This window comes from Lemur catta, chromosome 1 (assembly GCF_020740605.2).
Source record: "Lemur catta isolate mLemCat1 chromosome 1, mLemCat1.pri, whole genome shotgun sequence".
In the NCBI taxonomy this organism is placed as follows: domain Eukaryota; kingdom Metazoa; phylum Chordata; class Mammalia; order Primates; family Lemuridae; genus Lemur; species Lemur catta.
The window spans coordinates 83003914-83019977 of NC_059128.1; the positions used below are offsets into that span (position 1 = coordinate 83003914).

Consider the following 16064-nt stretch of genomic DNA (forward strand, 5'->3'; position numbering starts at 1 on the left):
AGTCTAGAAATAAACATCGCCAGTAATTTAAAATCTTCTTGTGTGCTACTCCTTAATCACAGATCTCTCCATAACCCTCAGAGGTAACTACTATTCTGAATTTTGTGACAAACATTACTTTGCTTTTCTTTGTATCACTTATGCATCCCTAAATAATATACTTTGGTTTTGCATGTGTTGCATTTTATTTAAATAGAATCATACTGCACATATTCCTCTGTGATTAGCCTTTTGCTTAACATTATGTTCCTGAGAATCACCCATGTTAATGAACATAAGGGTAATTCGCTAATTTTCTTTGCTCTACAATATTCCATTGAATGAATAAACCACAATTAATTTAACCAACCTACTGATGAACATATGGATTATTTCCAGTTTTTTATTATTTTTTATAATGCTGCTGCTAAATACAGTAGTCTTGTATGTGTTTCAGCCACAAGAACAAGAGTTTCTCTTGAGAATATTCTTAGAAGTTCAACTGCTATGTCATAGGGTATGCATGTGTTCAAATTTGCTAGGCATTGTCAAATTGTCTTCCAAAATGATTATGCCAAAGTCACATTTCCACCATAACTATCTGAGAGTTCCCCCTTCACCATCTCCTCACCAAGTCTTGTTACTGTCTGACAATTTTTTGCTAATCTAGTGGATATGCAATAGTATTTGATGATTTTATTATACTTCACATTTGCCCAATTATAAATGCACTTGACCAGTTTCATGTTCATTGGTCATTCAAACTTTCTCTTTGGTAAAGTAGAATATCAAGTCATTTGCCCAGTCATCTATTGCCTTGTCTGCCTTTTTATTATCTATCCATGGGAACTCCTAATGTTTTATGAATACTAATCCTTCTTAAGATCTTTTTGTCTTGATTTACCTCACTATGATGTATCTAGGTATGGATTATTTTTTAATTGACCCTGCTAGAGATTTCTTGGGCCACTAAAATCTGTGGGCTGCCATCTTTCATCAGTTCTGGAAAATTCTCTGCAATTACCTCTTCAAATTATTTCATTCCTATTCTCTCTCTCCTTCTTGTGGATCTACGATTAGATGTATGTTAGACTTTCTCACACTATCCTTCACAACTCTTAACATCTCTTTTATATTTTCCATCCATTTTTGTCTGTGTTACACTCTGGATCTTTTTTTTTATCTTATCTTTCAGTTTACTAATTTTCTCTTTAGTTGTTTCTAAAATTTTATCTAAAGTCCTTGTAGGTCTGCTTCTGTTGTCAGTTGTATCAGCAGGTCCTTGTTCAAGTTGCCTTGTGTTCATGTGTTTTGTTTTATGGACCGCGCATTTTCCTTCGAATTTCATTTGTGGATATGAAGCCTGACATGAAGGCAGGTTCCTCCAGCAAGAATATGCATTTGTTTCTGCCAGGAACCTGGGGTAATTAATCCCTAGTCCAGAGATCACTTCTGATTCATTTCTCAGTTTACAATTTTTTAGAATACACAGGTATTTATGCATTCAGGCTGCAAACGTGTAACAGATTCCTTGTGATTCCAAATTCTCACCAACAAATTTTTTCCTCTTTCCATTCAGTGCCGTGGTTCAAGTCAGGTCATTTTCTTTGCGGTACCCTGGTGGCAGGGGCAGGAATAGGAAGGAGGAACAAAGGGGTATTTGAGGTTTACCTTCACACTGAAGGCACAGCTCTTTAGAATTCTAGAATTATGGGAAGGGGATCTCCCATCAGACTTCTCTCTTCATGAGCAGACCCAGGTCTTTGTCTTTAAGTACCCCATGCCAGTGAGGTAGGTAAATCAATAGGCAAATCTGAGTTCAGCCAATGTTCTTTAGGGTGAAATTTTTCTAGGTCCCAGCTTTCACTTAGTTTTTCAGGTTGATAATTTCTTTCTAACTCAGCAGTAAACTTAAGAAGAATTTCTTTAAAGTATTTAATCAAAAAGTATTATCTTTAAAAGATAAATGCTTAAATATTTATAGATGAAATGATACGGCTCCTGGAATTTGCTTTAAAATAATACAGAACAAAGAAAGTAGATGGAGTGATAGAGGAAACAATTCACTATGATTTGATAAATTTTGAAGCTGGATGAAGGGTATACAGGGATTTACATATGTTTTTAATTTTCCATAATAAATCTGTTTTCATGAAAAATAAAAAAAGAGCAAGAGACAAATAAGCCAAAAACAACAAAATCAAAAATTTAGAATTTTTAAGCCAAGTGTAATGGTGAGCATCTATAGTCCAATCTACTTGGGAGGCTGAGACAGGAGGATTGCCTGAGCCCATGAGTTCAAGACCAGCCTGGGAAACACAGCAAGACCCTAACACTTAAAAAAAAAAAAAAAACCCAGAATTTTTAGTTGTTACCAGTGGGAGGGTTAATTCAGATTCTTAGCCCTTCATATCTTCAAGATCATACCTTTTGATTTACCCCCAGAATTAAACAGTTATGTTTTTTTCCTTTCTTACAATTGCCTTCTATAGTTACCAGGAATTCATTCCCATTCCTTTATTCCTCTTTGGTCATGTTTGCAATTGTTTTACAATTATTGATTAAAATATAAACTTCTTTTTTTTTTAGGAGCAGTTATAACACTAACTCCAATCCTTATCTGTAATTTCTGAATTATAAATTCTACCTGTATAATTTGTAAGATCTTTAAATTATATCCCAAGCACCTACATTTTATATTCATCCCACATTAGTGCATTTCAAAATGTAAAAGAAAAACTCTCTTGTGGACAGAATATTTGAACAAGGTTGTTTAATATCAAAGAAAATATGAACTATTGAAAAGATAGTTGTAATTCTAACATTATAAACAAAATTTCAAAAAACAATAATTTTTAACTACTTATAAGCGTAATACTGACTGAATTTTTACCTGGAAAAACAAAAATTAGAAGGAAAAAAAACCCCACAATATTAAAATCATTCTTTACCCAGTCTGTAGTAAAAGGAGCTCCATTTGCCATCAAAATACGAACTTCATCATCTTGACCCGCTCGTGCCGCTTCTAAAAGCTTCTTTCCCAAATCTACCAGGGACATCTAAACAAAACATAGATGAACTGAACATTAAAATCTTCACTTATATATTACGACATGACTTTTTTCTTCTCCTGTCTCTATTAACAAGTCAATTCTCAATTATTCCTTCAAAAGGCTGTGGTATGCTTAATCTAAAACTAAAGATCACACAAAAGCAATTTATATCTGGATTTTTGGAACAGATTTTCCTTTCTCATTAAGTTTTAACCTAGAAAAGAGTGTTAGTTTGAATTCTCCAAACATAGCTAGTAAAAGATAGAAAAGGGAAGTAGCAGAGAAAAATTTGTAAGATTTTAAACTGGCAACTAATTTGTTTCCACTGGAGAAGTTACAGCAATAAAATTTTTCATAGAAAGAAATAAGGCACAAGATATTATCCTCTGTTACTGGTGCAAATTAAACTAAATCTACCATAATTTTTTGTTTGCAATGACAAATGCGTTAAGAATTTTAAGTAAATATTTTCTACCCTTGTACATGCAATGCACATTTAAGTTCTGCCAGAAAAGGGCACAATTCACATTCTATGAAAATACTGAAAAGAGAGTCTAACAGTATTATGAATAGCTTATGTATCACAATAAGAAGCTAAAAAGAATGCTTTCAAAGACTCTGGAAAAGGCTAATGTCGTAGCCTAAGATGCGGTATATGTATGTATGTGTGTGTGTGTATCCTTCTTGAATAACACTGAAATAGGTGTCAGAAAAAGATCATGACAGGAGAACTTAGGTAAAGAAAGATCTGAATATTAGCAAAGATGTTCAAATTCAAGGGATGATAGTTCTGAGGAGAAGTTTCCAAATCCAAAAGGACTATCCAGCTGGAAGACTACTTGATGTATTTAGGAAAGGCAAACAGGTAGAATCTTTAGGCTTATTGGGAAGAGAAGATATGGAACCCCTGAGATTTACATAAGAAAAATGTGCCTGGGGTATGAATTTGTCTCAAAAAATTACATACTTTTTAAGGGTAGTCAAGGGAAAATAAGTTATAAAGAGAGGAATGACAGGTTGATTAGCATATCCATATCTTTTGTCATATCTTTTGTGAACAGCTATTACAGGCTGAGTTTCCCTAATCCAAAAATCCAAAACTTTTGAGTATCTACATGATACTCAGAGGTAATGCTTATTGGAGCATTTCAGATTTTGGATTTTCAGATTAAGGATTATGATCCAGTAAGTATTAAAGCAAATATTCCAAAGTCTGAAAAAAATCTGAAATCTGAAACACTTCTGGTCCAAGGTAGACATTTCAGATAAGGGAAACTCAACCTACATTCAAGAAGGAAGAGAGAGGAATATAACATGTGTGAGAAGCAAATTGGCAAATGGAACTTGAAAAGGTTATTTCTGCTGGGAAAAAATAAACTGCACTACATAATTAGAAGGGATGTTAGGAAATTTAAAAGGGATAATTATAAGAAAAGAAAGTACATGGAATTATGCTAAAATTACTATATTTTTTAGTAGATTCTGTAAGATGGGAACAACCAAGCATAGAAGGAATAATCAGGAACAGACACTAACACTCAGAGGCTTGCACAATAATTAAATGAGATAGACGCCCACACCCAAAACAGGCATTTATCACAAGGAAGGAAAGAATTTCTTAGAGTTGTTTCATTTGCAAGGATAAAAAGAATTCATATTATAACCTATGGTGAAAAATAAGAAAAATAACCACATGCATTTGTGGGTTTTATGTAGATTTTTTTAATGTGCTTTTTTTGTGACACTTGCAACATTTTCACCTTGAATTTCTGATATCCTTTCCTTTTTTCTCTCATTGTCTCATACCTTAGTGGAGTCACTAAAACCCAAGATACTACTTAAAGCACTAAGACCTAACAAATACAATGTCTATACTCTGAATGACCAAAATTTCATATAAATCTGGGTTTACAATGAAATATATCTTTCCAGCTACATACATTTTTCAATATGTTTTCCACAGGTAATATAAAATCAGTTTGCATTCATTCAGTATGCATACCACCAGATGGTTTAGCTATCTGGGTATCTCTTCTGAAGTGCCAGTTTAGGGCTTTTCCCCATATTTTGAATTTGGGTTGTCATGTCTTTTGCTTGTTGATTTGTAAATGTTCTTATAAATATTCTAGATGAGTCTTTTGTCAAATATAATAAATATCATAAATATCTCTTTCCAGAACCCTGATTTCTTGAATCCCTGTACTGTGTTCTTTAGTATCATGCACTATCTTCTATGGGTAGATAATTGTTCAGTCTCATAAAAATGTGAAATGTCTATGTATTACAAATAAACAAATTAAATAATCAAAATAAAATCAAAGACAACAAAGGAATATGTTTACCACAAAAATGACTGGAAGAAATGTTAATGTTTTACTTATTTGAAAGGCCTAACTTAAACTGAAAAGGTAAAAAAATAAACATCAAGAACTCAACATATCAGTAGTCAAAAGACATGACCATACATTTCACAAAAAAGAGAAATAATTCACAGGGGCAAAAACATTCAGTGTCATTGATATTCAAATTAATGTCAAGTAAATAATTTTAAAGTAATTCTGGATGCAGTCAAGGATAAGGTGAAACTGATACTTTCTTATATTAATATTTCATAGATGCTGATAGCAATATAAATAGATCAGCTTTATTTTTTAAGTCAATTTGGCAAATTTAACAGAAGTTAAAAAAAAATGTCCAAACCTATTGATCCAATAAATGATCCCACTTCTGAGCATCTATTCTAAAGGAAAAAATATATTGATATAGATCTATCAATAAAGATATGTATATATACACATATACTTACATATTACATATAATCTTTTTTTTTTTTTTTTTTTGGAGACAGAGTCTCACTTTGTTGCCCTGGCTAGAGCGAGTGCCGTGGCGTCAGCCTAGCTCACAGCAACCTCAAACTCCTGGGCTTAAGCGATCCTACTGCCTCAGCCTCCCGAGTAGCTGGGACTACAGGCACCATGCCTGGCTAATTTTTTCTATATATTTTTAGTTGTCCAGATAATTTATTTATTTATTTATTTTTTTTTTCTTTTAGTAGAGACGAGGTCTCGCTCAGGCTGGTCTTGAACTCCTGACCTCGAGCTATCCACCCGCCTTGGCCTCCCAGAGTGCTAGGATTACAGGCGTGCCCAGCCACATATAATCATTTTTAAAGAGAATAATATAAAGGTAGGAAAACAGTTAAATTGTAATAATACAAGATGTAGTAATTTAACATAATAGTTTTGTAGCTATACAATAACAAAAAATTTATGCCATGTTAAGTGAAAAGACATAAAACTAATTTTTGAATGTCAAAGTATGCACCTGAACAAAATACTGAAAAATATTAACAATAGTTAGGATGGTATGATTACGGAAAACTCTGGCTCCATTTTACAAAGTTTCTGTACTGTTACCATATTACCTTCCTAATTTAAAACATGTTTTTTAAAGGGGCAAATTACATTCTGTGACTGTCAACTAAGTAAATAATAACATTAAGGAAAGTTAAATACTCCTGACTTACTAGACAGGAAGAGTGGGGGGAAAAAAGAAAATGTAAGATAGTAGAGACTTAAAATAGCAAATTACTGAATCTTTATACAAGAATTACAATAAAACAATGAAGCATAGCAATAAATCAACTTAGTCCACAATTTTCCAACTATATTTTAACTATTCAAAACATATCAGTTAAGGACCTAGGATACTTAAGTTACTCTGGTTTTAAAATTCCATGAGCAATACAGCTGTGTAGTAGATTAATGTAAATGGATACTTGGAAATCAGTGGTTCTTGGCCAGGTGTGGCAGCTCATGCCCATAACCCCAGCACTTTGGGAAATCGAGGTGGAAGGATCGCTTGTGCCCAGGAATTGAAGACCAGTCTGGGCAACATAGTGAGACCCAATCCCTACCAAAAAAACATTTTTAATTATCTTGGCATGTTATCATGCGTGTCTGTAGTCCCAGCTACTTGGGAAGCTGAGGCAGGAGGATCGGTTGAGCCCAGAAGTTGGAAGCTGCAGTGAGCTATGATTATATGATCGTGCCACTGCACTCCAGCCTAGAAGACAGAAATGAGACCTTGTCTCAAAACAAAATAAAAAAATCAGTGGTTCTTAATGGTAGCAGCACTGCCCACCTAGAATGCCTTCTGTATATTTATGGAGGCATTTTGGGGATTGAGGGTACTCTGCTAGCATTTAATAGGCAAGTAAGTGCCAGGGATAGTAGAGGGCCAGCAATGGAGGGAACAATCAATCCCAAAGAGCAAAGAACTGTCACATGTTCTATATAATTTTCAATGGTTTCACTGAATATAACTAAGGATGGAACCTAACTAACATGTAAACAAAATGTACTTTTTCTACGGGGTTAATGTACCCCAAATACTCCAGAATGCAACCATCCTATGAGTCTATTTGTTTTATTCAATCATGTCACCAAAGTCAGTGCCACTTTGGTATCTGTATCACCAATATAACACTGTGTCAGCTAGCTTATTCAGCTATCACATTCACAGCAATTTTATGTGCAGGCACAAGCTTTTGACTATCTCATTGTGTCATTTTATGTAGCCTGCTTGAGAACTAACATATTTTAATACATTTTATTATCAATTCTTTCCCTCCTATTGCTCCTTTATACTATAATCAAAACATTATGATTTTTAAGGCTGGGCTCAGTGGCTCACGCCTATAATCCTAGCACTCTGGCAAGCCAAGGTGGGAGGATCGCTCGAGGTCAGGAGTTCAAGACCAGCCTGAGCAAGAGCGAGACCCCCGTCTCTACTAAAAAATAGAAAGAAATTATCTGGACAACTAAAAATATATAGAAAAAATTATCTGGGCACAGTGGTGCATGCCTGTAGTCCCAGCTACTCGGGAGGCTGAGGCAGAAGGATTGCTTAAGTCCAGGAGTTTGAGGTTGTTGTGAGCTAGGCTGACGCCACCGCACTCACTCTAGCCCGGGCAACAAAGTGAGACTCTGTCTCAAAAAAAAAAAAAAAAAAATTATGATTTTTGAAATTATGCAGGTAGGTAATGTTAACTAAGATTTTCATTTCAAGTTAGAAGGGACAATACATTTATTATAAAAAAGGTAGCAATGGATCTAATAAGATTGAAAATCAAAGGAAGAAAATACATGAGATCAAGCAAGACCAAAATCAAAGCTGCTCTAATTTTCTTGTCAAGACAATTAGCAAACTTTAAATAATGCAAATACCAAAATGTAGCAATTTCGCTTCTGATTCTCACCTGTTAGGAACCACACACATTATAGTAGATTTTGACTCATGGAGGAACACAGTTGCAATAAGACAACAAAATTGGCCAAGGGGAACCATAGCTCTAGGTAGAGTTCCTAATTTACTCTGCTCAGTCTCTATATATTAAAGTACTAGATTTTAATAAAATCATTTAAAAGTTTAGCAATAAAAACATGCTGTTTTTTTGTGTGTCCAATTTAGTTTTCCCCAATCAAATGAAGTGTTATAATTTAATTCAATAAATTTTAACGACTTAAAAATACTTACTGAAAATACATTGCATAAGTACTAAATGCCATCTAGTTTAATACTCCTTTCTTCTTGAGAGGAAAACAAAAAAAAACTCACTACTATAAATTCCATCTTGATTTTCTTCACTACTTCTAAAATACTTATCACAATCTGATACAAACCATTTTTTTTACTCCAACTAAAATGTATTTTAAGTAAGACCCACGGAGAAACTTCGAAATGTCTACCAACTAGCTACCTTTGCTCAAAAGTACATGCTCAGAGGGCCATCTAGTGGTAACAGGAATTACTACCAATAATTACAATTTAAAGCTTAAACTCTATTTTGTTTTGAATTTCTATAATTTATAGCTCATAGAGTTGTTGTGAGGATTACAGCATCTACTGGACATGAAAACTCTCTATAAAACTGTAAAGTACTAGTTCCATGTGAATGGTTACTAGCACTCTTAAAAAAGAATATGAATTAAAAATTTTTTCCATGCACAGTGACTTACACCTGTAATCCCGGCAACTTGGGAGGCTGAGGCAGGAGGATCACTTGAAGCCAGGAGCTCAACACCAGCCTGGGCAACATAGAGAGACCCTGGTCTTTAAACAAATGTTTAAATATTAGCAGGTAAGGTGGCAGGTACCTATAATCCCAGCAGCTTGGAAGACTGAGTCAGGAGGATCACTTGAGGCCAGGAACTCAACACCAGCCTGGGCAACATAGTGAGACCTCGGTCTTTAAACAAATGTTTAAAAATTAGCCAGGTATGGTGGCAGGTACCTATAGTCCCAGCTACTTGGGGGACTGAGGCAGGAGGATCACTTGAGCCCAGGAGTTTGAGGCTGCATCTTTTAACAAAAAACAAAAAGGAAAAAAATGAAAAAGTCCCTAACATTTTGCCAAGTCTTTATCTATATTGTCTCATTTTATCTGAAGGGCCTTACCAAGATTGCTTTTGTCTCCATATTACACTGGAAACAAGTCAAAAGTAAAAAGATTTGCCAAAGAACACTAGTTTGATCTGAAGATAAGACCCATATTCTTAACCCTTCTTGGGTTCTAAATTAGCACTGCGAATCTGCTGGGATGTAAAGGAGAATGTCCTCCAAGGATTTAAGCTTAGTCTCTCCCTGTTTAATTCCTTTGAAAAGAAAAATTATCATATGAACTCTGGTATATTTGGATTTCCCCCATTCCTCTTTTATCTGGTGGGTTTTTTTTCCCTTTTTTTTAAACTTAAAAATATGACATTTTCAAACATAATCTTAAAAAAAAAAAGTATCTCCCATATGCTCTTTTTCAGAAAACCACTAAAAGATGTGCTCCACCAAAACCAGGAGTAAACCAGAATGAGTAATCAAGGGGTTCAGGAAATAAAGAAGCCAGTATCAGTAGAACGGAAGAGGGTACCCAAGACAATATTGAAGGGAGACCCCAAGACAGCAGCTACGCCAAAGACCTAGAAAGCAAACCCAGATTGGAGCCAGAGAAGAGAGGTCCCAGGAAGTAAGTTTCCAAGGTAAGGAAAGGCTGATAAGTCTCCTAAGAAAGTAAAACTTCCAATGGAGAGTTTAGGAAGGGTTATTGATGGATATAAGAAAACAAAAAACTAGATAATTTATTTTTCAGAGAAAAAAAACTATACAACAAAGGAGATGTAGAGATTACAGATATAAATTACATTTCCTTTATGGTATAGATGTGGATTAAGCATAATAGTTTCAAGGTTGTGATGACCACTGAATACTAATCCAAACAAAATTTTCAGTGTAATTCTATTGAGAAGATGAAGGGAAAGGAAAAATATGCATAGAAGTGGTTTAAGAGAGCTGAAGCTTCATCTTCTTAAAGAGTCAAAAGATACGTAATATGGAAAAATCAAGAAACAGCATAAGGCCGGGCATGGTGGCTCATGCCTGTAATCCTAGCACTCTGGGAGGCCGAGGCAGTTGGATCACTCGAGGTCAGGAGTTCGAGACCAGCCTGAGCGAGACCCCGTCTCTACTAAAAAAAAAAATAGAAATAAATTATCTGGACAACTAAAAATATATATAGAAAAAATTAGCCGGGCATGGTGGCGCATGCCTGTAGTCCCAGCTACTCGGGAGGCTGAGGCAGTAGGATCGCTTAAGCCCAGGAGTTTGAGGTTGCTGTGAGCTAGGCTGACGCCATGGCACTCACTCTAGCCCGGGCAACAAAGCGACACTGTCTCGAAAAAAAAAAAAAAAAAAAAACAGCATGTGCTTGTTATTTAGAAATATGGAGGGAAATACTCAAGAAAAAAACAGCTAAAAGATTTATAAAATGGTGAGCTTTGGGAAAGAGGGTTCTGGGGTAGGAAGGAATGACACAAGTGACTGTTGGGTTTTCATCATAAGCCCTATATTTTTCACTTTTTTATGGCATGTATACTTTCATAAAAATAAGGTTACAATAAACAAATATGTTCACTGTACATAAGAATTAAGTCATTCAAATTCATCCCACACCTTCTCGTATTCCTACTCCCCAGAAGTAATCACTGTTTAAATGTTTAGTGTGCATCCTTTCAGATCTTTTCTATATGCATATAGAAACACATATATACACAATGCTTACTTCTTTTTAAACAAAAACACACAAAAAAGGGATCATATTATATTGTTCTGCAATTTGCTTTTTTTAAAAATTTAACAGGAATCCTCTTGTTTTATCAGTGACCTCTATGTCAGTACACACACATTTAAATTCTTTTTACTAATTGCACAGTATTATGGAGCATGGTAAACTGAATGTTCCCCCAAAGATGTCTGGATCCTAATTCCCAGAACCTGTGAATAAGCTGCCTTACATGGCAAAAGGTAGATGTGATTTGTTGACGTGATCAAGTTAAGGATCCTGAGATGGGATTATCCTGGATTATCCAGGTGGGCCCAATGTAATCACAAGAGTCCTTATAAGAGTTAGGCAGGGTGGTCAGAACAGGAGGCCTGACAACAGAAGCAGAGGGTCACAGCCAGGGAGAAGGAAGCCGAGATCAGAGAGATTTGAAGACACTCTACTGCTGGCCTTGAAGATGGAGGAAGGGGTCACAAGCCAAGAAATGCAGGCATTCTTTACAAGCTAGAAAGGGGATGAAAACAGATTCTCCCCTAGAGCTTTCAGAAGGAATACAGCCCTGTCAAAATCTTAATTGTAGGTCTTTGGACTTCTAGAACTATAAAATAATAAATGTATGTTGTTTCAAGGCACTAAGTTTGTGGTAATTTGCTACAGTAAATAGGAGACTATTATACTACAGGAATGGGGAACAAATACCTGGAGTATGAGTATATTATTTAGCTAACCTAGTTTTAATTTTTTCATTTTTACAAATACTGCTACAATACACACACATACAACTTAGTACTTTTCTAGAAATTACTCTGAGAAGTAGGATTGCTAGATTCACCTAGGGATTCCACTGCTACATAGCTACCCTACTTTCTTGTGTACTCTTAAACACATAAACAAGGAAAGTTACACGTATGAGATTGTTTATCGAAACACTATTTGTAAAAGAAAAAAAAAACCTACAAATAACCTAAGTGTCCATCAACAGAAAAAAATTTAAATTTTCATTATAAAAATTTTCAAATATAGAAAAGTACAGGCCGGGCGTAGTGGCTCACGCCTGTAATCCTAGCACTCTGGGAGACCAAAGCAGGTGGATTGTTTGAGCTCAGGAGTTCGAAACCAGCCTGAGCAAGAGCAAGAGCAAGACCCCGTCTCTACTAAAAAAAATAGAAAGAAATTATATGGACAACTAAAAATATACATAGAAAAAATTAGCCGGGCATGGTGGCACATGCCTGTAGTCCCAGCTACTTGGGAGGCTGAGGCAGGAGGATTGCTTAAGCCCAGAAGTTTGAGGTTGCTGTGAGCTAGGCTGATGCCACGGCACTCTAGCCTGGGCAACAGAGTGAGACTCTGTATTAAAAAAAAAAAAGAAAGAAAGAAAAAAAAAAAAAGAAAAGTATATATATATATGTACTGTATACATATGTACTGTATACATGCTAAATTATAAAAGGCCACGCACAGTGGCTCATACCAGTAATCCCAGTGCTTTAGGAGGCTAAAACAGGAGGATCGCTTGGAGCCAGGAGTTTGAGAACGGCTTGAGCAACATATTGAGATCCCCATCTCTACAAAATGTTAAAAAATTAAGCCTGAGCAACATAGTGACACTCTGTCTCTACAAAAAAAAAAAAAAAACCAGAAAAATGAACCAAGCATGGTGGCACACGCCTTCCAGATTCTTGGGAGGCTGAGGCAGGAGGATCACTTGAGCCAGGAGTCTGAGGTTGCAGTGAGCTATGATGATGCCACTGCACTCTAGCCCAGGCAACTGGGCAAGACCATGTCTCAAAAAAAAAAAAAAAACAGCCAGGCATGATGGTGTGCACCTGTAGTCCTAGCTACTCAGGACGCTGAGGTGGAGGACTGCTTGAGTTCAAGGCTGCAGTGCACTATGATCACACCTGTGAATAGCCACTACACTCCAGCCTGGGCAACATAACAAGACCTCATCTCTAAAAATCAATTATAAAGAAAACTAATTTCATCTATTTTTTTTTAATGTGGCTACTAGAAAATTTTAAATTAAATGTGTGTCTCACTTTGTATTTCTATTGGACAGAGCTGTTCTACAGCCACTAGTCAAAACTTCTTGAAGTCACTAACTTCAGAACTTTAAGAAGTTCCAACGTTTTAAAATAAGATTTAAGGGGAATCTTAGAAATACTGCATTTGATGCACTGTCCCTGTTATGACTCTGGATAGGCTTTCCCTCTAAAAACTAAAAGAGGACAGGCTTTTATCCTTGTAAGATTTCACAAATTCATCTGGAAATGAAGGGACCCATGGATTCTACTAAATTCTCCTCATCTCTATAACCTACTGTGCCTTTACCCCATTCAACTACTAGTTTCTTTTAAATCACGCATATGTATCCCAGGAAGAGACTGAGGCTTGAAAAGAGTGCTAGCAGAGGATGAAGATAAGGCTAGAACTCTACTGGAACTAGCCAGTAGATGGCTTTGAATTAATCAGGGAAGTATAACTTACCTCCTTACTACAAAGTGAGCCAAGAAACTGCTGGCTATTGTAAGTCACAACAGTGAACCATCAATATTCTGCCCAACAAAAAGAATGCACATATTTTTATCCTTTCTTCCCAAGATTTCTCACATTCATCCTTTCCTCTCCACTACCCCTAGTCTTATCTACTCATTGCCTCACACTTTAAACATCACAATGGCCTCTCTGCTGACCTAACTCTAGTTTCTCCATCCTGCTGCCAGGCAATCACCCTAACATAAAATTTCACTCAATCAAACATTTCTATATGTGAGCCTCTACACAGTACTCACTCGCCCTCAGAGAATTCACCATGTACTAGGGAAGACATACATCTCATGATTCCTTTGTTCAAAATCCCCATCAATGCAACCATTGTGATAAGACAAGCAATTTATCAATCTCTAGTAGAATTAAAGATGTGCCTACCCTTTGACCTAGGGATTCCACTGCTATGTAGCTACCCTATCTTCTTGTGTACTCTTAAACACATAAACAAGGAAAGTAACACATGAGATTGTTTATAGAAACACTATTTGTAAAAGAAAAACAAAGAAACTACAAATAACCTAAGTGTCCATCAACAGAAAAAAATTTAAATTTTCATTTTAAAAATTTTCAAATAAAGTATATGTATGTATGTACTGTATATATGTATGTGTGTATAGTCAAACACACACACACACACACCCCTATATACCCATCACCCACATTCTAGTTTTGTTTTTTTTTAAAGAGACAGGATCTTGCTTATGTTGCCTAGGTTGCCTCAAACTCCTGGGCTCAAGTGACCCTCCTTCCTCAGTCTTCCCAGTAGCTGGGACTACAAGTGCGTGCCATTGTGCCCATTTTCACCTACATTCTAAATTAAAAGTTGGTCATCTTGCTTTATCCTATTCCTTTCTAAGAAAATGCACTTTACAGCTTATACACACTGCATTTGGTTATTTCTAAATCAATTTTATTCTAGGACAACTTCCTTCTCTCCCATTTACCTGACCCCTTCTTTTCTCCCCCCATGACACTGATCTGTTGAAGAGAATAGCCAGTTCACACTCTGAATTTTTCTGACTGCTTCTTCAAGAAAGCATTTAACTTTTTTTAACTCCCCTATGTCTTATAAACTAAAAGTTAATCTTAAATGTGTGATTAAATTCAGATTTAAAATTTTTGACAAAAAAATTTCAGTATCAATATACTTGATACTGAATCACATGAGGAAGCACATTTTTTGTTTCATTTTTAATTATAGTAAGATTAATAACTAGGTTAGTGATAGCCTAACTTTCCACTATAAAGTTGCATTGTTTTACCTTGAGACTAACTAGTAATCTGTGGAGTCATACTTTGGTCCCATTCGAATATCCAATTCCCAATCAAACTTTTTTTCCTAACAGTTTAGCACCCATTAATGATCCTGGCCTAAATCAATTACTGTAACAAATTATGACTTTCTAATTCTCTAATTCCTTCTACATTTATTATTTGGTATTCCTCATTAACTATATTTTCTACTGAAAAGGCAATTCAAATGTATAATTTTTCTTATCAATTTTCAGAGTAAGGAATAGGTATAATAGCCACCTCCATTTGTTCTGTTTTATTTATTGTTACATACTCATCGTCTCAGTAAATTATTCTCCGTATTCCTTTTGATGTTTAAATTGTCCCAGTTTTGGCCAGAAAGAGCCTCTTCAATTTGGCTTTTGTGTCTTCGAAAGCTTTCCTGTTTCTGGCACAAGATGTTCCAGGTTCACTATGTACATCCCCTGTCCCAGACTGGGGTCAGCCATTTCTCGAGGAGCTCTGGATTCTATTAAGTAGAAGAATTTAAAGACCAAAACTGCAGTATTAAAAGTACTCTATCTACCAAGGTGACCTGTTGTTTGTAAGTCCTTTCAGTGAACAGAGCTAAGAAAGAAATATAAATTTGGATGGAATTAAGAAGGGTTTTAAATCATGAATTCATATTAACATTTACAATTCAAACATTATCAGTTTTGCATAGTTTCTCTGATTTTATATTCGTATCTCTATTGTTTCCTAATACATTAGCATAAAGACTTACTGGTTTTATCTTACTATATATCATGTGGTATCAAAATAAAAATGCCCAGATTGCACGCTCTGCGCCAAGACTTGGTGCCGCTCGGGGGACATCTGCATTTAGCCTTGTATATAAGGTTATATCCTCTTGTGAATATGTAACATTCAAAAATGGAAACAATGTGATGACAATTATTTTTAAATTTCACATTTCATAACCTTCATGGCCTTTGTTCTCTAAGGAGGGCAGCCTGAGGTTTGTTTTGTTTTGTTTGTTTTGAGACAGAGTCTGGCTCTGTTGCCCGGGCTAGAGTGCCATAAAATCAGCCTTGCTCACAGCACCCTCAGGCTCCTGGGCTCCAGCGATCCTC

The 16064-nt window shown here is 35.6% G+C and overlaps 1 protein-coding gene across 13 annotated transcripts in view; it reads right to left on the reverse strand.

The window, feature by feature from the left end:
* The window catches only part of GABPB1 (GA binding protein transcription factor subunit beta 1), a 67696-nt gene that overhangs the window by 22653 nt on the left and 28979 nt on the right, over positions 1-16064 (reverse strand). For 11 of the 13 annotated variants that reach the window (XM_045529053.1, XM_045528974.1, XM_045528983.1 and 8 more), the window contains one exon: positions 2931-3038. In XM_045529053.1, the coding sequence (XP_045385009.1) occupies positions 2931-3038 (108 nt within the window). Of the gene's footprint in view, positions 1-2930; positions 3039-9052; positions 9070-15265; positions 15900-16064 lie in introns of those variants that run through there. The other 2 variants (XM_045529021.1, XM_045529037.1) reach the window with 2 other exon arrangements.